The sequence below is a fragment of the Meriones unguiculatus genome, chromosome 8 (assembly GCF_030254825.1).
Source record: "Meriones unguiculatus strain TT.TT164.6M chromosome 8, Bangor_MerUng_6.1, whole genome shotgun sequence".
Taxonomy (NCBI): domain Eukaryota; kingdom Metazoa; phylum Chordata; class Mammalia; order Rodentia; family Muridae; genus Meriones; species Meriones unguiculatus.
In genome coordinates this window covers 60,495,647-60,520,600 of record NC_083356.1, presented here as the reverse complement: position 1 = coordinate 60,520,600, position 24,954 = coordinate 60,495,647, and the positions used below count along the sequence as shown (strand labels likewise).

The 24,954-nt window shown below is 37.0% G+C and overlaps 1 protein-coding gene across 2 annotated transcripts in view; it reads left to right on the top strand.

Annotated features, from left to right (window-relative positions):
- Zfpm2 (zinc finger protein, FOG family member 2) overlaps nucleotides 1-24,954 on the top strand; it is a 453,160-nt gene that overhangs the window by 122,567 nt on the left and 305,639 nt on the right. For both annotated transcript variants that reach the window (XM_060389514.1, XM_060389513.1), the window contains one exon: nucleotides 2,623-2,724. In XM_060389514.1, coding sequence (XP_060245497.1) covers nucleotides 2,623-2,724 — 102 coding nt within the window. The remainder of the gene's footprint in view (nucleotides 1-2,622; nucleotides 2,725-24,954) is intronic.

Below are 24,954 nucleotides of genomic sequence, written 5' to 3'. Positions count from 1 at the left end.
ATAGCTCTCAAACTTCTCTTCAGCATTCTTCAGCGCTATTGAACCTATAGTTTAACCATATGCCAATTTCAAGCTTGCATTTTTCTCTAGTATTATGCTGTTTTCTTTTTCCTGTGGCATACTATGATGAGACAACTCCTATTTTCAGTCTGAAACTTATTTCCCAATCAAGGATCTAAGGACCCCAACTCCAGAGGTAAAAGTTAACTGAGATCATGCCCCAAAATATTAGGCATTCACTTGTTTGTCCCCCCCTCCCTGCCCCAGGGAACTTTCATGGTCCTACATGTTAGTTGTCATGACCACATGTTTCTGTAACATTGTGAACTGTTCCTATCACTAATGGGTAAAAGTCTTTCCATTTGACTCTGATTTACACTGCTCCAGAAATCATGTGTAGGAGCCATCATTTAAACTGTCTGTGGCCAATACAACACCTATAACTTAAATGGCATTGTTTTAGTGACTCAGCCCTTGTAAGGCATAGAAAGCATCCAAACATATACAACAGTTCTTCTCTCCCAAGAGGCACTGGAAAGGATGCTGATTCAAGGGCATGGGAGCTTTAGAGGAACACTGAACATGAGCTAGTATTAAGGTGTATTATGGTCTAGCAGTAGGAGATCACCAAGGAGAAAGGAGACAAGTGCCCAGCTTTTCCCTCTGCACTCTGTCCTCTAATCTGCTATTCTTGCTTCCACTGTCTGATTGCAACCAGAAATCAGAAGATATGCGAGCTTACGGCAGTGAGGCACAAATGGCACAACATCAGGAGGGAAAGAGAGGAAAGTCTGTTGAGTCCAGCAAGAAGGGTCAAATGGAAGGTCGTAGGAGTCTCAGCGTTGTAGTTCTATAGCCTTCTCACTGTATGATTAGTACAGTGTTACTCATATGCAGGGACTCCTGCTGGAAACTGAGTAAAAGGAGTGGCCTCGGTTTAATCTATCAAGGCAGATGGTGGGACCCTCCTGCTTTCTAAACTATTTCTCTTTTTTTTTTCTATGTTAGGGTAACTTGGAGGTGGCTTGAAGGGGAGGGAATAGGCAGGCAAGCTGAGGGGCAGTTGGTGAGTTCAAGGCTATCTATCAGCACTTGGAAGTCATTAAGTCTGCTGTGTACATAGATTGACAATCACCCTTCTCAGGCCTGAGAATTGAGAACAGAACAAAACTATTTCATGGCCAGAAGAAAACAGGTTGATGTGTTTACGGTGTTACATGCAGCCCTCAAGTGGGGCACGGATGTTGGAACACTGCTTTTATTGCTGAGCTTCTGTACAGTTCATGTGTCAGTTTGACCTTGTCTCATACTCTCATTTGTGGATATACTCTTCTTGATGGCTTCTCAGCTTCCCAAAGTTTTCCAGACATGAGGTCTATGATGTGTTTTAATGGTAATTTATTCCTTATTATCCATCAAAGCGAATGCAGCTCCATTACCCTGAAGTAAAAAAGTTGTGGTTATGTTTTTTAAAGAATGGGTCTCAGACTTTTCTCATTCTCCTTTATTGCATATTTTAAAATTAATTTGTTTGTGAAGCTACAAACAGGAAAAATAAAAAGCAAAACCTATGATGTTTAAGGATCAAAACCTATATAAGCATCACATTAGTGACAAGTACACGATGCTTTTTTCTAAAATTATTATCTTATGCATAATTTTTAAAATTACTAGATAAAATACATTTTCATATTTGTATGGTACTCAGGTTCAAGTAGAGATCTGAATGAATTGGTAGAAAGTAACTACAGAACACTTCAAAAAGAAGTAGTTGGACAAGCCATGTATTTAAATGTTAGAATTATTAGGTTCTAAGTATAGTATGCATTATTTTAATATTGTTTTTGTTCCTGTTTCTGCATTTCCTGGTGTTTATAATATTATAAAAGTAAGGTATTAAAACATAAAAATTTTTACTTTAAAGTGAAGTTGTTTTGATAATGTTTTCTCTCTCACTGCATCTCAATTTTTACTCAAGACATTTAGGGTTTCTTGTTTATTTGCTTTGGCTTTTGAAGGCATGAAATTATGGAAACATACCACAGTTATCCAAGTATAAGTTCGACTTCACAATGTCTCCTGTTGTGAAGAGTAGTCACCAGCTTATATCACATGCTAATCGCTTAAATATGGATCTTATGTCCTCTACTTAAGAGAAATAATATCAAGTTTTAGAAGCTTAATATGGAAAGGACAAAAATCTTTCAATAATCTAAACCCAACCCAAACCAGAAACATACCTTACTTAAAATATTTAAATTGTCTTGCTATATTATGCTTATAAAATTTCAATTTTGACATAAGGTAACTATGTTTGTTGTATCTAATGTGTTCAGAAAACTATCCATTACTACTTTAATATATATAATAAATTCAAAGCAAGATGAATACACATTATGTTCTTTGTTGCTTACAGTATTTAGCTTCATTTATTCACAAATATTGGTGGTTTCATTATTTTTAAGCTACAATAGATATCAAATAATTATCTGTGGACATTTTGCCAAAGAATTAGAGAGTATGTGACAAATATGTGACAGACATAAGACAAGGACATTGCCTTTGCAATATTTCAATGTCAGAGGACTTTGTCATTTCTCTTTCTCTGTTGGTGTATTTCAGGTGATGGTGAAGGGATCCAGGAGCTGGTAGAATCAGATGGGGACAACCACTCAGACAAGCCCGGGCAGCCTGGAGTAGAAACAGACGACTGGGATGGACCAGGTAGGACAGCGTAGAGCGTTCAATCTGCTTTCACTTCTGTCAAATTTCACATTTTTTTCCTTTAAAATTTACATATACAACTCAGATTTAAAAACTATACTTGGGTGTTCTGTGTATGTGTGTGCACGCATGCGTGTGTGTGTGTGTGTGTGTGTGTATGTGTGTGTGCGCGCGCGCGCACTGGTTGTATGAGAGTTTGAGTAAACATTATTTAAATAAGAAAACTTTAAAAACTAATTCGTCACCTCGGCTTGAAGTCTCTCTCTTTTCTTTTTTATTCTTACAAAAAGATAGTCAATTCTATTTGCTTGTTCTTTCAACACTGAATCTTTTAGCTACATCCAAATTCAAATCGGGCTCAGTTTGAAAGCTTACAAATCAGTCAGTAACAATAAAACTTCAAAGAACCATCATTTCAGTTTAGTTCCGTTGTCAGTCACAGATGCAGCCTCAACATCTATTTATTTAGACATTGAATTGCAATTAATAGATTTTCCCTTTTGATTCAGTGTTCTGGCAACATTTTCACCTTGGGAATAAAATTAAATTTTCACTTAAAGGGCCTTATAATTTTTTCATTTCAGGGAAAATAAAAGGCTAATCAAAACCCAATATTAATAAAAGGCATACAAATATAAACTGTTTATAATAACCCTGTAAAAATAACCTTATTGTTTACTGCTAAGAAACTAACAATTTATGTTATCCTTATGAATGGAGGCCATCATGTTTTAGATTTTTAGGATATAAGCAAGTTTTGAAATAGTTTCAGCCTTAATTTCCAAAGCAGTAACATTTTTCATTAAGGAAGATCACTAGATCACTATATTTCAATCACATTTTCACCCTTGCATGACTTTGCAAATTGCTCTCTGCTGTGCATGGGGAAGAGAGGAAATCCAGTAGTAATTTTCTGAAACCAGCAGCTGGAAAATATAATGCAAACAAAAATGAAGATACAGTATATCTGATTATTATGATGTCATTTCTAATGTTATTCATGATACATACAAATGTTTGTATTCTGCACAGTATAGTATGATGCTTTACAAGAGTCTGGACTCAATTGTATTATATGCTAAAATGCCATAGAACCACATTTTAAGAGACGTGAGAAAACAAAAACTTCTGGATTTTGTATTTTATTGAAATTTTTCCTGATTTCTCAATGTGCAGAAAATTCTTTAATTAGAACAATTTGAAAATAGTATTTCTTAATCTTATTTTTGCCATGAGTCTTTTGTACAACTTGAAAAGAATACATAATCTTTTATCTTACAGTTCTTTATTAATAGAATTAAATATTTGTGTTTAGAAGATGTTTCGAGTCTCCAGTTAGACTGGATGGGCTTTTAGGTATTTCTCTTTGAAAATTGTACATTCGGTCACACTTTTGTTTAGAGAAAATGTGTATATTTTGATTTCCTGCCTGTATCTAGGGATCATGGTCTTCCAGGTCATGTGAGAACAAGAAAAGAACATGGCATCCTAAGCTGCTGAGCGTGGAGCATGCACAGCATGCCATCCTTGGGGTGCTTTGGCCAAAAGAATGTATCATTGGCAAAATACTTTTAATATTAATAACTGGAGAGGTTGTGTAAGGAATGATTCTTGTCATTCAAGTAAGTTCTTCAATGTATGCTTAAGTTAACTGACATGTTTTATTGAATGTTTTTTCTTTACTTCGAGGATTTGACATAAATATCACCGTGTTCTTGACTACGTATGTCAAAACTTTAAAGAAAAAGATGTGTCTCTTGTATGCCTAAAAGATACATCCCGTATATTAAAAGATGAATAACCCACTTTTCTCTGAGTTACTTCTGGTAGGAGAAAGGTATATCACTTTGAAACCCCTTAAAGCAATGAAGTTAACTCATAACAATAGAATCTTTTTTTTTTTTTTCCTGGTAGCATGTTCACTAATTTCAATCAATCGGGAGAATATATGGAAGAAAAGAGGACACTTTTATACCTTTTTGCTAATTAAATATCAGTTGCTTCAAGATTGGTAAAGATTATATTTTGTTCATCAAATTGCATTAGCACTTTATGCCTATATCAAAGAGAAAAATTTGGCTTTTGGTGACAGCTCTAAACTCAGCAGCAAAGTGCATCTGGATTCCAAAAGAAGCTCAAGGTCCAAGGTTAGGATTTTCTTCTTTTCTTTTCTTCTCTGTTTTCTTTTCTTTTCTTTTTTTTTCTTTTCTTTTCTTTTCTTTTCTCTTCTTTTCTGTTTTTCTCTTTCTTCCTTCCTTTCTTTCTTTCTTTCTTTCTTTCTTTCTTTCTTTCTTTCTTTCTTTCTTTCTTTCTTCCATTTTCTTACTTGTCGCTCACTCTGTAGCTGGGAGACCTTTAAAACACTGCTTCATTTCTTGATGCCTATATATTCATTTATAAATATATAGGAAAATATTAAAACATAAAAATATAAAATCATAGGATACATTAACAAGTTCCAGAAAGCTGCATCAGCTCATACTTACAAAAATCCTTCTAATGATTTCTTTCTTACAATTTTGCAGCTGTTAGGTCACAAAAAGTATTTTACTGCCCTAGAGAGTATCTAAGACTGCGAAGGGTAAAATTAAGTGGTACTAAACATTAGTTTTCAGTTTATCACAAATCATTCTTTGAGACATTTGGTACCAAGCCAGCTTGATTTCAAGGTCTCCTATGATTTCAAGCCCTTACCTCCCAATGTGCTGACACTGATTCTAAGAATGACATTTTTCTCTAAAACTATAAAAGGTTCAAAGGATGTAGAATTTATCTAAGGAATTTGAAACATATTACTGACATCATTTAAGATGGATCAGGGTTTATCTTATTTTTAAGAAGTTTGATTGAAGACAACCGCATAACTTCCACCGATGTCCTAGTTCCATAATGAATTAACCGTGTCTCAGAGATTCTATTCATCAAATGTAAATTCTTCAATAGAAGAAAATGATCCTTTGTTTGTCATTAAGTGAAAAGGTACATTTGGAAGTCATAAGAATTCACACCTCTGTTAACTTCAAACTGGAGCCTAAACAATCAAAGGAAATCATGTTTGTATGGAGGGAGGCTGTGGAATTCTTCAGTGTTTAAAGGTTTGCAACTCTTATGTAAACAACATGAATCATTTAAGTTTGGAAAGCTACAAGTACACTCTTAGTGAGGCCAAAATAAAGTCCTTACCTCATCATTTTGGCATTTCATATACCTAATTTTCACGTTCATTGTTTTCCATGCGTTTAAAGAGGTTATCCTGACACCTGTGCTGGAATGTGTCTGCAGTGCTTGCTGCTCACTTTCTTCCAGCGTACGCCTGCATTGTTCCCGCCTTGTTTGTTCTCTTCCCAAGTGTGTCTTCTCCATCAGCCTCACGAGCTGTGCATTTTGTCTGGACCACTGGTTGTTCATTTTACATTCTTACACATTCAATTACACATTTAATCCTTCAAGGATGTTTATCGTGGTGAGGGAGCCAGCAGGCAATGTAAGGATGCTGTGTGATGCATGCTCTTCTCCCGGGACGGCTTCTCTCCTTTAATTGATCAGAGGCTTGTCACTCAAGCAATAATTAAGCTTCCTTTATTCTTCAAAGTAGAACATAGTCTACAACAAGGTACTAAGTGTTTACACAATTTAGAGTCAGACAGACCTAGAATAACAGTGGTATCTATGGCTCATGATGTTGGCTTGTAAAACAGACAGTCCTCAGTTTCCCTATCTCTGAAATAGGTAAATTGATAACATTTTAGCAATGTTATTTAGGAAGATGAACTTTGAAAGACACCACTCTCCCAGGACAATCAACACCATGCTTGGGATAGTTCAGTGCTGGCAGTCTCCTACCTGCAGGCAGCACCTTGAGAAATACTTTAAACTTGCTCCTCTCGGAACAGCCAATGCTTGGAATGTTGATCTTAACTTGGAAATACTGCTTATTTCTCACTTTTTCACAAGAAAGTCCAGAGCTACTTTCCAAGGCCACTCTGGAATACTGGTTTAAGTATTTGGATTTAGGAACTTTGTAGCAAGGTTCAATGAAATACTTTAAAATCCATTGGCATCTCTATGACAGAATTACTGTGTCACTTACATTTTACTTGGAATGTTTGAATTCTGAACTACATTCTTACAACTTGGCCTCTTTTGACACTTCCAAATAGTGACTAATTGGTTTCTCTTCCATAGTGCTGAGTGACTATTATTATATTGTGTAGATAAATGCAAGTTTTCGAATAATGTGTATCCATGTATACATACACAAGTAAAAATTTTGAGGAAGTTTTATTTGCCTTTTTGACAACTTTTATTTAATAGATATTGATATTTATGTATTAAAACTATGGTCATACAAATGAAACTAAGTAAGAAATCCAATCTTGAATTGACAATATAATAAACTAAAAATTTTTGGTAATAACTTTTAAAATTATATTATAAAACATCAGAACTTTCTGTTGTCAATCTCAGCTAAGTTATTTGGGGGTAATGTCATGAACTGTGTAACAAAACCACTTTCAGTGTGGATTTCTTGGGTGGCCTTGCTACAGCTAATCATATGACTCAGAGCAAGATAATACTGTGCCACAGACTTAATGCTTATAAATCAGGCCAGTAATAATAACTACCTCATTAATGAGATTTTACATGTAAAGCATGGAGCTCAGTGTTTCAGAAGCACACAAAAAGTTACTCTTAATATTGATTTTACTATCATCTTGGCAATTGTGTCTCAGTAGCTGTTACAATGCTTTCCATAGAAGGCTCCATTAAACATTAGTACCCCGAATTAATTCTGCAAAATGATCTTTCTCTGCAACAAAACATCATAAGATTATGTTTACTCTGCTCTACTCCAGTCTCCCTGACTTGAAACAATTCAGATGAAAAATTTTTAGTGTAAATACATTTTTGAGAATAATTGCATTGGCTAAAGTCAAATGTATGTACTTGTTGCTTAGTCTAAATATTGTTTAGAAAATTCTTAATAAGTTACTTCTTATGTTGTTGTTCAGTACTTTGGATGTATGAAGCTGATTAGGCTCTTTTTGCTTTGTGTCTGAAATGAACCTCGCAAGAAGGGTGCTGTTTTGCATAAAGTGGACTGGTCGCTGTAAGACCACTGGGAGACAGAAGCATACACTCACTGATATAGGTCCCCCTACCCCGCCTCTTTAGGAGTCCAAAGAAGGGCTTGAAGATTACAGTTCTGATTTCGTTCTCTTTTTGATTGGGAAAATGTGGTAGATATAAGATCTGGAAAATGCCATTTGAAGTAAATTAACAGACACCTATGAAACATAGTTAACCATAGATACAGTCTGACAGTAAGAAGAATATTGTGTGAAGCAGAGGAAATCGTAGAATGACTGTGTATTACGCTGACAGTGAATTGGTATTATCTCTGCTATCAGATAATGCAGTTATCATTAATTTTCACATTTGCATTTCAATCTTTGGAAGGAAATGACTCTTGCCGGATGAAGATAAGAGCTCTGTACCACTATAATGAACCATCATTTTATCCCAAGGCTTTGTGTCCTTATGAAAATGAAGCAAGGGAAGAGAGAGAGAGGGAGAGAGGGAGAAAGAGAGAGAGAGAATGTGTATCGGAGCCTTAGAAAAATATTGTTACAATATGTCAAAAATTCCTGCAGACTTTTGAGTCTTCTGTGAAACAAGAGGGGGTAGACTAAATCTTCTGTAGTGTAGTAAGTGGATATCGGATTAAAGATGAAAGCCCAACTCTGTGGAACAGAAGGCCACAGGAACATAGTGCGAAAGTTCTCTTGATCTTTCTGCTCAGTCCAGTTTGAACATGTAATTAGGACATGCATATATTAGAAATAAAAACAGGTAAAGATAGGCTGCAGCACTCACTGTTTGGGAAGACTAATAAGCTATGAAGAACTACATAAAACACACCACTTAGTTATTATCATAGCTTACAGTGTAGCTATATGAGAATGCAATTTAAGAATAGTTAGCTAATGACTTATTTTAGAGGTGGCTAGCACTTAATTTTGTTTATACAAGTTTAATTGAGAAACTCAAATTAAATGATGAGAAATTTAAATTTAATTTTCTTTAGGTAAGGACCTTTCTCCAAAATGTACCATTTATAAACAAATACAGACTTACATTTCATAGTTATACCTAGCTGAAATATATAACAAAGTCCTCAGCCTTTTACACTATTTCATCAATGATGAATTTCCTAATCTACTTTTGCTCTAGAAATTACTTAACGAGACTATCCTTCTTACCCACCTCTAAAATTGATATAACCAGGCTCTTTTTATGTTGAGTTTTGCCTCCTCAAAATCACTATGCCAAAGACTCAAACTCCAACACTGAAAGTATGGCATCCTTTAGGAAGAACATTCCTGAGGAAATGAATAACTGATGAAGTTAGGGTCACAGTGGAGTAGGAGAATTAACCTAATCTGTGTCCTTTTAAGAAGCAGGACTATAGCAACAAACCGGCATACAGACACACAAGCACACACAGACAGACACATATGTATGCACACACATACAACACATCATGAATATGAACACACACACACTGTATTATATAATGGAAGGAGAGACGGAGGTGGCTTTTTCTATAAGATGGATAATGTCAGAAACAGCTGGTACACCAGCAAAAGCTAAAGGAGATGGATGGGATGGGATGTAGCTTTTAGTGGGCACTAACCCTGACAGTACTATGTTTGTGAATATCTTTCTCAAAACTGCAAGCAGATTCATTGTGTTATTTAAGCTTGGCTTGGGGATGTTAGTATGGGCGCACCAGCCATATACATCCCAAAGGGAAAAACATCACAGAGGCTCATAATTAGCCAGGGGTCATGTGAAAAGTCACTAATTCTTAGCAGTGCTGCCTGTTGTAAATTTTAGTTAACTAAACATATACTTAAACAAGTGGAGTATCTTCAAAACAGGTAAATCGTTTTTATCAAAACTGTATTTGTAGCTTTTGAGAGATGAGATAAAGGAGCATCGCTAAAAATGTAGGTGTGCTGAAACTTGAAGGGTTTAGGGAGAAACCCTAAAGTTCTTGTAGAAATTCTGCTTCCCTAGCCTTGTTAGTACTTTTTCAGTGTGGGTCCATTCTAATGCAACCTGAAGGATTGGACTCTGGTGTTGGCAGGTGAAATGCCAGCCTGTGAGCAGTATCGGTGAGAGTGAAGCAGACAGAGGAGCTGAGGAAAACAAGGAAAATGTGATCCTTTTTGAGAAGGAGGGGGCAATGGCTGCGTTCCACCATGGAGAGCTGTCAAAATTGAGATTGTAAGTTTAGCAGCATGTAGATATTTGTGATCTTCATCAGGAGAATATGTTTAAGGAAAAGCAAAACGTGAGTACATGGGCTCAAGTATAGCAAACAACTATTATATTACCGGGTTTCCTTGGGAAATATTCGGACTTCTTTGAAAATGTTTGTTCACTAGTAAAATCATCCATTACTTCTTATTTCTGCCTAAAAATTCCCTGAATGTCAGAATTTACACACACACACACACACACACACACACACACACACACACTACATAAGTGATATTTCATGCATTCGTGTACACATACACGTGTGTTTGTATGTATATGTGTATATGTAAGCATATATTATATATAATTTAATGTAAGTATTTGTTCCTACATTACTTATTTTTAATAAATTCAATATTTTACATAAATATTTTATAGTTGATTTTTTTATTGTCCCTACAGTGTGTTTGGGCTACATTTTTTTTTTAATTTTACAGTTTCAGCTTTAACTTCACAATAAGTTTGGTTTTCCACTCCAAGAGTTTTCTGAATTTTATAATTCCATTATACCTAATAAAAATTAGGTGATATTGTATTATAAAACAATGTGGTAGATATTTGAAATGGACTAGAGGTTTGCATTCTATCATACAAGGAGATAACCACTGTGTTGTGTATTCTGTTGGCATTTAAAAGGACAAGTGCAGTTTGGATCGTGGTGATTATGTTTTGCCTTTATAAGGAAGTTTAAAACCTTGTTCTAAGAGTGATACTTGTGTGCATGGCTCATTCAATCATGAATAAAATTGACATATACAGATGAGATATTTTTTTTCTTCCCACACACTTTGAGACCCACAATAATGTATTGGCTTAATTAGTTTTGAAGAAGAACCCTGCACCAGGCTCCAAGATAAAAGATAACAGACTTAAGGTTATATTTAACAAAGCTCAGACCACAGGTGATGGGACAGAATTGATGACTGAAGTACAGGGTTGTGGTTGCAGTGGTAGAGGGATGTGCAGGATGCAGCAGGAACAGGAAGGGAAGAAGGTCCATAGTGACAACACACCCCAGTGACAGTGAAGATGCTAACGGCGCATTTTTTTTCTGGAAGGAAGGTGGAAAAGGACTGCACTGAGGGGAAGATGTGACTTGACGCCAATGAGATTACATATCTACAATGGCCCCTTCACGTAGTCCTGCAAGCAGTGGTATATTCGTATTGGGCCCACTTGAATTGCTATTCCTCAGTAAAAAAACATGAACTATAATTCCAGCACACGTGCTAAGCACTTTGCCATTCAGCCTGTGTGGAAGCTCCAGACAGATTTGTCCATAAAGGGACTAACTAACTAGTTTTCCTAGAACTGTTGTGCCTAACGAAGGAAGACTGAAGAAGGGAAACTGTATCTGTAAGCCTCACAGGGCATCTGATGGTAGACATGAGGCTGCTTGTTTAAAAACTTTTCTGTTTGCAAACTTCTAAAATATACAGAATGATTTGGTAAAAGTCAGCAAAGGACTGGAGTTGTAACTGAGGCTGTTACCTAGAAATCAAGTTGCTGAAGATGACCTCTTCTTCTCGGCTGATGACGTGAGGCATGTGAATGCAAGGCTGGTTGGTTTTGGAGTTTCTTGGAGAGTCTGAAGTGAACAGAGAGAGGGAAGTTCAGTGATGAGTTTAACCTTCTTGTAGACACCAGAGTTTTTGGCAAAATTCCTATGTGCCTTATTTTAGATGAACTGGAATATAAAATGCTGTGTGCTTTTGATTTCTAAATGTTAGTATAGTGTCACGATTAAAAGAAAAACAACTAAAAGAATGTAATGGCCTCTGAGCGTAAGTTTATATATGATAACCAATAATTATCGTTTTCTTTTGATGCTAAAACATTTGATGGTAAAACAAACAGTAACTTCAACTAACGCCCTGTGTACAAAGTCACAAATCTTCCTGATTGAATGAAACTTAAGAAACTATTTTTTTTCATTAACTTTTTTCATAGTAGTCAACATTGGCATATTTATGCACACAGTATACAATAGGAACTAAATACAACAAAACAAACACATTTAATAAGGACGGAAGCATGTTATTTCTTACAGAATTAACTGGACTGTAAACGACATAATAGAAAGACTATTGAGTATTTGACACTGATAGCAACAATTTCTAGGATGTGTTTTTAACAAACTATGCATTATTCAACTGTATAATATTTTAAGTTTATTTTTATGTCAAAACAAGAGGAAAAAGGCAACCTAAAAAGAAAGAAAATAGAGCAGGAAGCATATTCTGTCTTCATAGTCTTTTCCCCCTTTAAATTAGAGGTTACACTAGAGTGTTGCTATATTCTTCATTCCAGGGCATCTTATATTGCCACATAAATTGAATAAAAAGAGAGAACTGAGCTTATGAACAATAATTAGAGTAATGTGATTAAAGCAACAGCCACTTAATAGCATAATAAATGAAATATTTTAAAAATCATAGCTCACCATTTCTAATACTGTAACTGAAGAGGACAAATCTTAAAACTGTTTTCTTATTATAGAATAAGTCATTTAAGTGACCCTTATATTAACACATATAAGGCAAACAGTAACAAGGGCCTTACACCCTGGTGTTGGCAGCCTTTTGTCACTGGTCTTGGGGTGTCAGAGATTTGCAGAGGGTAGGCTAGGGGAATATCTGCCTGTGTAAAAGTGGCTGTGTATGTTTTTCTTCCCCACATGATGGCTTTCGTGGTTATAGGAAGAAAACAGGCCGTATTTATTTTGTAGTTAATTTTTTTGAGCAATAACAACAAAGTTTTAACTATTTCAAGTTATTACATCTGTGTTTAAATTTAAAAATAAATTTCTTTTCCAAAAGCAGCTACTTACATTCTCATAAATGTATGCGATGCAGGGAGAAAAATCTATTGATTGTTCTAGATAGTTTGAAAACGTCCAAATTATTCATTCATGTAAAAGCTTAATTACACTTTGTTAGTGTTTATTTTAAAATAATGCCATGCACACAACAGGTATTATACAAAAGAGATTTATTGGATGGAGGTGGAAAGAAAGAAAGGAAAAGGGGGGAGAGAAATGTGGTGGGGGGTAAGGGGTGCCCCAACAGAGAAAGGAGAGAAAGCAAGAGAGAGGAAGAGCAAGAGAGCACAGAGCAAGAAGGCAAGAGGGAGACAAATTGGCAGCTTGTTCCTGTTATAGCGTCTGCGCAGCTGAACCATGCCTGCCAGGTGCATCTACCTGGCCAGGAACATGACGACATCATAGGTTACTAGGCAACCCAGAAGCAGGCTGCCTAAGCACTGACATTCCTCACTTTTTCTATAATTAAAAAATGAGGAGCTCCGGCTGCTTCTCATGTAAGACAAGTTAAGGTATGTAAATGTAGCTTCATTGGAAGCAGCTCTTGGATGCCATGTAAAGGAGTAAGAGAGAAAAAAAGTAAGAGCAATGAAATGTTCAGATTACATGGTCAAGAGGGGAAGCCTCTGTCCTGGAAAGTTTAGGATAGAGGGAGGGGTTTGCCAGTCTTGCACTGCAGCAAGTAGGGACTGAGGAATGCTGGGAGAACCTGGAGCTATTTGTCCTGGGCCTGGGTGGAGGTTCTCTTCTGGCTACTTCCTGCTGACACTGGGGGTGCTATCCGGGAGGTCAAAAGACTGAAATACTGGCCCAGCCCAGGAAGAACAGAGATGATGCTGTATCATCTCTGAGAACATCAGTGGCTGGGAGGGAAAGCGCAGGACTAGCTTGACCGAAGTCTGTGAGGTCAGACTGGAACAGCTGAGGAAGCTGCTTTGGCGCTGTTGTGGGTGTAGGAAACACCAGGGTCAGGCAGGATACTGGTACATGTATATAGGCAGAAGAAAAAGTTAAGTAGATTATGGAGAAATTTTCATTTTTAAAATTTATTTTTTATGAATTACATTTGCTTCACTTTGTATCCCAGCTGTAACCCCCTCTCTCAGCCCCTCCCAACCCACCCTGCCTCCCTCATCTCCTCCCATGCCCCTTCCCAAGTCTACTGATAGGGGAGGTCCTCCTCCCCTTCCATCTGACCCTAGTGTATCAGGTCTCCTCAGGACTGGCTGCTTTGTCTTCCTGTATGGCTTGGCAAGGCTGCTCCCCCACTCAGGGGAAGGTGATCAAAGAGCCAGCCACTGAGTTCACATCAGAGACAGTCCCTGTCCCCATTCCTTTTCTTTAGGTGTACATTTAAAACTTTTGGGAGAGTAAACAGAGGTGGAATGTTTGGATCAAAGAAGAGACTTAAACATAACTGACAGTAATTAAAAAAGTTTTGCTTTGGATCTGTCCAAGTTTGGTGACAGAGGTGTATAAACTTAGAGGCCCTTAAAGCTGGCACTAGGTGTAGAAATCTGAAATTCTCCAGGAGACATCCTAGAGGAGAATCTGGAGGAACGGACAAATGGACTATCTCCATTGGGCAGGTAGGAGTCAGTGACCTGTCAATATGTCCCAAGAGCAAGATTTTACTCAGTAGATTGGTACAATCTGTTCCAACAGCTCGTCGGTGTTAGCTGGAGACCAGGAGCACAGTGGCCACAGCAGACACGGTTTACCCAGCACTACAGTTTTCATAGAAGAGTGAGAGGGGGAGGGAGAGAAGCCATGCCAGTAGAAGGAAAATCTTACCTAAAGGAGAAGACAGTCCTAGATAAAGGGTTTAGATGTAGGTTGGTGAGAGCGGTAGGAAGTGTTTGCACCAACCAGAAGTGAAGACTCACCAATTGGCTGGTGTTGGGTGTAGGAATGTAGCAATCAGGTATCCAGGAAAGGAGAGCCCTAAAACCAGGGAAAAGGGAGGAATCCCACCCTCTGACATAAGTGATAAGTCTAGCACTTATCTGAAGCCCAATTGACCTGAGAGGTGGATTCAGGTGGATTTCCTGCAGCTTACAAGAGTTACTTTTAAGTTTTACAAAGGAGATAAAACTTTAGACATGTTAGAGTCACAACTGTAATTTGGAGTGAAATATACATTATAGTAAAAGTCAGTAGACAAAGACATTTGTGTTAACAGCAAACATTATTTAAGGTGAGCTCTGAGAAGTCAGAAGCCTTTCATAAAGTAGAAGGGACAAAAGATCACTTGATCTTAACTTTTAGTATGATTACACATCATAGAAGAGAGGCTTTTTCCTCTGTCCAGAAGAGATTGTATGCACATAAGTCTAGCACAATGAGAAACAGATTTTAAGTCTATACTTGAAAGACGAACCAAAGGAGATTTAAAATCTTGATCTTGGAACCATGATAGTGGGTGATATAATGGAATGTTTTTGTATTAGAGTTAGATTAATAAATCAGAGCTCTATTTGTAAAGTCAAAACTCTGGACAGTCAAAATAACAGTAGCATAACAAAAATGAGGAAATATTAAGCATTTTTACCTACTTAGGATACCTTAAATCACCTTAGACCTTGCAGCCTTTATAGCTTGCCTTTACCAACCTTAAAACATTTCTTAGACCCTCAGACAACATTTTCCTTAGGCTTTTGTATCTAGTTATCTATCATTAAACCTAGGTGAGACTTCTATTGTCTTTTAGCTAAAGGGATGGTAAAAGTTACATCTGAGGCCCATTTTCTGAGTCTGGCAGCAAACTAGACTGTCTAGACCTGACAATAGCAACTCTAAGAAGCTTAAGGCCTGGTCCCTGCATATGAAGAGAACTGAGAAGGCATTTCATATCTCCCAAGATGGAAGTTGGCAATATGTCCATCAGATCTGATTGTGAGATTAAAACATGTCTGCAATGTTCCCCTGGCCTAGGCAAGGGTGGTGGAGGTCACTATCTAGAAAACACCAAGCCAAGGAGCATAAAGCCTGGAAACGTCTGTGGGTTTTGTGCTGGTTGAGCGTCCATGACTGGGCACAGAGGACAAGCCTGCATGGGAGCATTTTGACTTCCAGAGGCCAGTCTGCTAGCAGGCAGTCATGGCTTGTTGAAGCAGCCACAGGGCCAGTGTCCTTCTTGGCTGCATTTAAAACCATTACCTGGTAGAGTTGACTTTTGGCTATACCCCAGCAGGCATTGCAGACCTCTTGTTTTTTCTGCAGGGATGAAGACAGCCTCAGAGCAGCAAGGTCTGGAGTATAGTTTTGTGCTGTAAATGAGCGTTTGGGGAAAACTCTTATTATTTTTACCAATTCCTGTATAGTGACTCAGGGACCATCCTCAGGTGTTTAATTAAGATAGCAGTGAGAGCATGCTTGCATCTGTAGGACTTTAAATAAGTTTTTGGACATGTTAGAGGGTTTGACCATCTATGAGATGATTGAGTATTGCATTTGTAGGTTTTCAGGCTTTGTCCTTGTTGAGTTGGAGCTTTAAAGGTCATAACATAGTCTACTAAAGTGAGAGCATAACTGTTTCCTGTATGATTTAGTATATAAAAAGTCCATGGCATATAAAAGTCTAGGGCTATACTATAGATTAATAATATTATCATTTTTAGAGAACAAGACCAAGAATATTTTAACCATTTGATATTGGCAAAATGATCCAGTTTTAATATATACAAATAAATGCCTCTAAAAGTAATAAATCTTATTTTAAAGTAGTGGTAAAAACTTGTTTGTTATGTAGTAACCCCTGAGTTTTGGGTTTTAAAACCAACAATATGATAGAACAGTACAAAGCAATTTTAAAATTGCATTTGAATTTATTATACTAAACCAGAAAGCCAAGTGATGAATCTGGATCACAGGAACCTCATGGCAGAAAGAAACAAAACAAAACAAAACAAAACAAAACAAAACAAAACAGCATTTATTCACTAATTCAGGAATTGATAAACAAATACATAGGCAGTTAGACATTATATTGTTAATCTGAATAGACATTTATAACTTTTAATTTAGCATCATGTAAAAATTATGCTGAACCAGGGTTGGATCATATATATTGTAAAATGTAACTTTGAATTTTTATAAAAACCCATACCAATTTAAAATGAGACTTGTTGCTGTCTTAGTCTAAAAAGAGATAAAATAAACAGAATTAATTATGACTAAAATTTTTCATATCATGTGTTCACTTTAAGGTTTACAAATTAATCTTAAGATTTTTTTTGAGAGCATAAAAAGAACCTAGAGAGTATCTTTATTTAGTGGATAGCAGGAAGACAGGAATGGTCAGGATTTTGAGAAAATAGAAATATGGAATCGCTTTTTACTTCACTGATTTCTCTTAGTGTTACTGGATATTAGACATTTGAGTAGGGCAAATATAGGTATAGAAGCCAAAGGTTTCCCAAAGAGGAGAGAATGACAACACTGTTCCTATGAATGAGAAAAGGGACATGGAAATGGACCATGTGGCTAGTGGTCCATCAACAAAATAACACAGCAGGTCAGTGGCTTAGCCCACCTAGAGAACCTTGGTGCCTGGTAGTAGGGCTTTATCAGCAGTGAGGCAGACATGGGGCTGGAGGGGTAGCTGGGAGTTCTACATCCAGATTGGGGGCCTCAGGAAGAGAGAGACACTGGGCCTGGCTTGAGCATTTAAAACCTCAAAGTCCCCTCCCCCCCACTCCGACATATTTCCTCTAACAAGGCCATTCCCACTCTAACAGTAGTGCCATTTCCTGGTGACCAAGCATTCAAATGCATGAATTTGTAGGTTCCATTCCTATTCAAACCACCACAGCCACTGATTCAAGTCTTTCCCTGTTCTCCCCTTGACCACTGATGCAGGAGCATCTATTTGGCAAAGGTCACAGAGCCAATAAGTGTGGTCTTCTGTTAGGCATCTTGGCTAGGTCTCTGGCTCTCCAAGCTATGGGAAATAATAGGAGAGACTTATTTGCATATGCGTTTGTATATGTGCTTGTGTGTGTGTGAGAGAGAGAGAAAGAAAGATACTGTTCATCCTATCTTAGTTTTTTTCTTGTTGCTGTGATAAATTATTCTGACAAAAGCAGCTTAACCTAGAACCCTGCACAGATGTAGCCCATGGCAGCTCAGTGTCTAAGATGATTCCCGTAATAGGCACAGGGACGTCTCTGACATGAACTCATGGGCTGGCTCTTTGATCACCAACCCTGAGGGGGAGCAGCCTTATGACCAAACTCTTGCCACAGCCTTCTGGGAACTAGGATTATATACAGGTGTGCATCTTCACTCATCTAGTTTATATCTTTTAATGTGAATAACATGGTGTTGTTTTTATATCATAGTCTTCAGGTTTTAGAGTCAGCGCTTTTATCTACTTTGTTATTTCTAGATCTCTTTTACTCCATTTCCTGTCTCTAAGATTTGAGTTTTGCCTCCTCTGGAAATTTCCTATAAACAAAGTAAATAACTCAATCGCTTCGCCCAGCAGCTTTCTCGTCTACAAAATGAGGGAGAGGAGGAGCCCTACCTGCTCTGTGGAGATGTGCATTACAGTCACGAGTGAGAAAGTGCCCAGCAGAGCAAGTTCCGCGACAGTGACATCATCATGGCGTACTAATGACAGTCATTTTCATTCTTATCTCTAGATATTTTTCTGTCTGAATTTATCCTGACTCTTTACCTTCTCATTTGACTCAAGTATTGAATGCGAAATAATGAATCTACTTGTGTCTGTTTTGTTCAGAAAATTAGTCTTAACTTTTTTTTTTTTTAGATAAGACAGAATTTACTCCAGCATTTCAGATGAGTTTAAAGAACTATTTTAGGTGAAAAATATTTCAGTCATTTTCTGTTTATGTTCTGCCTTGTTCTACAATACGTTTGTGATGAGTTAATAAATATGAGATAAAAGGAGATAAAATTATTAAAGTAGATAAAAGGAAACATGAGAAAGACTATAACAGAAGTGGGTTGTCTAATTATATGGGCAGCTAGAATAGAGTCTTCAATAATTGTTTCAAATATTTTTCAAAAGAATAAGCTTTATTGTCAAAGATGACTTCGTGTTAATTTTTAGGTTATTCAGTATGAATAGGTTATCCATTTATATGAAAGCAAGCTAACAAAAAATTAATAAATAGATGGATGCTTGTGGTGCTAACTCATGACTTCCCATGTGGTATGACTGAGAATCACTACGTGATTGGTAAGACACCTTTATGTGTCGTTTCCAACATTTCCAGAGACCATTAGATAAAGATGTTCCTTAGTGCATCAATGGAGTCAAAATGTGAGCAGTGATGGAACTGTGTAATGCAAGACCTGGTTGGCACATCACGTGGGCTGTGTCCTTGGAACTGTGTTTGTCCTTGCTATTCAACTCTGCTTCCTGTCTGCAAAAGCCAATGGTTCTCCCAGTGCCCCTGCTGTTGTGAAGTGATGTCTAAGTACATGGGGCCAATCTAGCAACTGACTGAGCGCTCTGAAACAGTGAGGGAAAACAAACTTTCCTCCTTTAATGTATGTCTGTAAAATTTGTTCATAGCATTGATAAAACTGGCAATGCACAACTACAAAATCTTGTTATTTCAGCCTTCATGTTTAAGCTAGGAGATCTTGAGTCTCCTCTTGCTGAGGGAAATTGATAGGAAATTCTGACTTTTTACAAAGATTACTTTAGGGACCAGAAAATGGCTCAGTAGTTGAGATCACTTGCTACTCTTGCAGGGGACTGAGGTTCAGTTCCCAACACTCACATCAGGCAAACTACGAACACCTATAAGTCTAACTTCAAAGGTTCTGAAATCTTTTATTTTCCTCCTGAGCAACTGCATATCTGGGGGACACATGAGAACACAAACGGACATACACAGACACAAAAGGTAAATCATTTTAAAATGATTCTTTTAAGTTTATTTTTTCTGCCGAGAGAAATAGGTAAATGACCACATCTCTTATGTCTTTATTTTCTCATCAGAATTCTGTGTTTACCTCTCAGCATCTATCCTGAAAGACTCTAGAAATTAAGCTCCACCTACAAGTGGGAAGAAAGCCATTTTTACACCAGCTGGTTCTCCTGGTTTTCGTGATGCACTCACATGCCAGGATTAGTAAAGTGTGAAACCCTGGCAGCTCCCCAGGGCACTCTTCTTTGTACTGTTTCTTTTTTATTTCCAGAGGCCCTCTTGGATTTTCACAATTGCCTCCCTATTTCTTTCCCCTCCTCTTTCTTTTGGGACTTACTTTCCACAGACCTCTATAGATGTTCTCAACAATCGTTTCCTCAGAATTTGTTCTCAGAGGGTCTCCTATCTTTTAGTTTTATGCCCCGTTCAAAATTGCTCAATTTACCTCCCAGAGAGGAAATTTTAAAAGTACAAACTGTTGCTGAGTTTTTCCCACCTTCTTGCTTTTGGTACTTTCTATTTGGGATATTTCCATAGAAATCCCCTTTGAAAAGAATCAAATATGTGCTTATCACTATTTTAATGTAAGTTCCACTATGAGAATGAATTCCATAGAACTGGGTTGGGGTGTCATAGGAATACTGGATGACACTGGTGTAAGAGCTCAATAGCTCTCTCAAAATTACACTAAATACATACTACATTTTGCAGATTTCAATTTGTAAGAAAATTATTTCATTAGAGTGGAAGAGAGAAGAGAAACCACAAGTCAAGTCTTGGGAGAATGCAGGCTCCTGATGAGACCAGCAGAGAAGACAAACTCAGTGTTCAGATGCAGATTAGGCCTCAGAAGATGAGGGTGTAAAAAGGATTTAATGGGGGGGTGGATTATAGAAATCCATGTAACAATGTTAAATAATTATAGTTCCAGCAGAGATCAAAGCAGCGCTGATTGAAGGCCCTCAAGCTGGTAACAGGAAGTATCTTGAAGGGGAAAAAAAAATCTGCCTCAGAGATTGGTCAGCCAGAGCAAACAATGTCTGTGATCTGTCTCTGTCCACATGGATTGAAAGCCTCAATTGTGAGGGAGGGAAGATGGGGGAGGGAGGCTGTGAGCGAATTTCTTCCTCTGGAGCCACTTTTGAAAACAGACTTTGGGGCTGCATGCAATTTGTCTGAAACTGCTCAGAAACTAAGTCTATAGTTAACCCTTTTGTTGAAGGAGGGTGGAAAGCTACCTGCTGTCACATACAGGGCAATGGCAAATGCTGCAATTGATTTACTTTCCATTATTGTTTTTTTTTTCTTCTTCTATCATATAAAATCCATCCACATTTATCAAGGAAAAAGAAAATAAACCTAACCTCTGGGTTTGTCTGATTTTGTAATGTCCCATACATGATGAAAAATTATAAAACAATTGGATTTTGTTCTAAGATGACAAAATTATTCAAATTAACACAAATCATTTGTTTTAGACAAATTTCCTTTAGCACTGTGTCTAGCTACATGTGTCACTGTCTGTATATGTCATAAAAGAAGGGTGGCATTGTCTCACCTTGAAGATGATCCTTTCATTCATTACATGAAATGAATTTTTCAATAATTATGTCATGTTAAGTGTACAAAGTGAATGCACAATAAAACTAGATCAATAGAAATTATACTTCTATATCTTATATTTTCACCTCGTAAATATTCACATTTGGACTATAGCGTGACATAAGCGTTTGAATTATGAAGCAGAGCATCCCGAGAATTTGCATATGTGTCTATGGCAAGCCGCACAGTGTGTCTGGATGCATTTGCTAGAGAGGAATGTGGCAGGTCTCTCGGTGAGGTGGTTGCTATTCCTGTACAGTGGTGTTTTCTAAGAGTTAATATGTTTTATCTTGAGGGAGCCATCACTTCTGAATTCTGAAAACCCTATGCCAGCAGATGAGATGTGATCTAAATATTTGACAAAAGTCACTAGGCATTTCTCAAGAAGTTGGTAAGATTTTAAGAAAGAGTTCATTTGGTTAAGCCAAATCTGATTCTTCTATTAGAATAATTTGATAAAAACTTCACAATTTGAGTACATTTGCCTGTCCTTTCAGATGAGAACGTTTTGAAAATGAGAAATCTCTGTTGTCTCTATCCTTCTACGGTGGAAATAACGGCTTTTGAAAACATTGCCTCCTTATATGTGGATGATGAGAGTGTTCGTTTCATGGCTTTTCTTACGTGAAGGTTTTATGACATTACATTTAATTTTTAATATTTTAATGTGATTACAATTCCTTTGCCAAAGTTATTTCTGTTTTATAGGGCTATAAATGTGTTAGCTGTGATATCTTTTCTCATCTGTGGTAAACATTTTTTACTTATAAAAGATTATCCTAATATCATATTCATGTGGAAACTGAGAAGATGATAGAACGTCATAAGATTATCCTATTTTCATGAATATATATTGAATATTGCCAAAACAGTTTAGAATATCAATATAAATAATATAAATTAAGGCAATTTCAGTAAGATGCCAGTTAATTAACAGTGAATTTTATAGATTCCCACATACTTTTATGTTTAAGATATCTGCAATTTCCAAAGCTGGTCATACATATTTAACAAATAAGTAATTTTATTATTTTATTTTCATTTTATTGTCCTTTCTGTTTACACATATTCTTTTGTTCATTGTTATTTTATGGGTTCTTCTTACATCACAGAGGTTTATAAAATATGGAAAAGGGCCATAAACAACCCACATTATTAATTCCGAACTGTTTTTACTTTAGATTGTAAGTTTAATTTTTACGTGGTCATTTAAAACACTTTAGTACTAATAAACACATTAGTACATTTCAGAGTTGATGCTAAATTAAATGATTGTTTAAGCTACTGTCGCTCTCTTAGTTTGATGATTTCTTTTGTTCTGACACTATAGGCGACTTATGGCTGTTGATGCTTTCAGGACAAATATTACAAAATTTTATTTAGATAAAACTGGATTCAAATCCTACATCAATGTTGCATACCAGTTGGAAATTTTTCCTGATCTCTCCGGCATTGAGTATTTTTTATGTCAGCCAATGAGACCCAGTCGTGTGCCTGTTGTGGAATTTAGTCAGGGTTATGTGCAGCAATGTGCAGGCTTCCTTTTAGCAATCCCACAGGTAAGGGTAGATGGAGGACTCCTTTCGGGATTGAACAATATCCTTAACTACTGAAGAGAGACTACAGGGAGATCATGTGAATTCTCACTGTCAGTTACATATTTGATAAATACTCTTTTATTCTAATAAAAATTGTTTTACTAAAATAGAAACAAATACTCTTGAATAGATGGTAATTTGGACAGGAGTCTTTCTATGATCCTCAGTTTTCCCATAGTGCAATGGGAGTGATCACACCAATTATTTAAAGAAGTCACATTCCACATGGGCTTGGCAAGTTCAGTCCTTCAGCCATGTTTGCACAGCCATGACGGACAACTTCTGGCGTTAACATTGTGCAGCCCTGTGAGCTAATAACCAGTCAGCAAATGTCTCTGCGGACTAGAGAGAACACTGTGGTCTTACCAAGTGCACTTGTTCTTCTGAACTTTGCATCTTTGTAAAAATTAATTAAAATCCAGTTAATTGCCATGAGCTGTGTCACATGATTTTAAAGTGAGGCTCATTTTACTGACATATCTTTTCATTATATAATGTTGTATTTGTTATAATGATATATTTATATTTAAATATAGAAGCAGAATGTTTGAAGAAAATAAAATTGATATGGCTTTATAGAAGGTAAAGCATGACTTAGGAGACGGAATGTGCTCAGCATGAGTTGAAAAGTATTTCTCACATTGGTCACTCCCTTCAAAATCTTGAAGGACAGCTCTCTCATTTCCCCACCAATCTCTGATTCTACTACCTTTTATTCCCTCCCCTTGTTCTTAGCTGTGATCTTTGACATCAATGGCTCCCTTTTTATCTTCTTGGTTCAAAATCCTTTCCTTACTCCCCCAGCCTTCTATTTATTCCACTCCCTTAGTGTTCAGCCAAGCATTTGCTCCTCCTCTGTGACCAGTGACATAATTTCACATTCCCTTGAATCCACCATCATGGTTGCTGAAAGGTTGTATGTATACCTTTTTCTTTTTCTTTTTCTTTGTCTGTGGTTTGCTTCCTGACCTTGCTCCAAGGTCCTCAAGGAGTGCTCCTCTTAGGAATTAAGCCTTCATTTACATCAGCCTTCTCTTCCATGAGGCTGTGCTTTATTCCTCTCTATTACTTGAGAGTTGCTACTTAAAAATTTCTTTCTCTGTGGATAACCATTTGTGCTTTGTTGCACCCTCATTGAGGAGCCCATATAAATCCTGGAAGCAGTTTTAACATTTGTCTCTACATAATCTACCATGACTTTGATTTCCAAATATCTCTCTTGCTTCTCATTGCTTTATTATGAGGATGTAGAAAAGATGCTCTCTGTTCACTGTAGCTATATCACTCTAAAAGAACCCTAGATGTGCTACAGCATGCATTTATTTCATAATGGGCACTGGGCCAGGCACTTAGTAAGTGACATCCAGCAATATTCTCAATAATGTGAGACCCTGAAAAGCACGGCATTACTCTGTATTGGAAATGTTACAAATCTAAGTTATTGCTAATTTTCATCTCTTTGCCAATAACCTTGTATCTGAAGTCTCACAGTACTCTTCCCATTCTATAATCAGAGCCACAAACCAACTTCCCTCTTTGCTGTCAACTTTTCTGCTCAACGCACAGCAGTTTTCATGTGAGCATTCCTCCCCTGGGGACCTTTGTAAATTCAAGCTCTCACTTGTCCCATAGGGAGAAAACAGTAATGTGGAGCCGAACAGGGAACGTGCTCAGAGCATACAAATCTGGAAACATTGTAGCTTAGAGGTACTCTAACCACTTTGATCATGGTGTCTTGTGATGAGACTTTTTCTCCTATTATCTTTGCCCACTTACATAATAAGTTTCCCCAACTTCAAGGTGAATCTGCTTTAATGCTGTTTTAATTTTCTCAGTGTGATCTCTGATATTTCAGAGTTCTCATTTTTACATTAATTGCTGCTTGTGATTAAAAGAAGATGGCCTTCCTCTTATGTGAGGGCTTCCTGTAATGAACTTTTTTTTCTTTTGCATTTCTTACACTCCCTCAAACTTC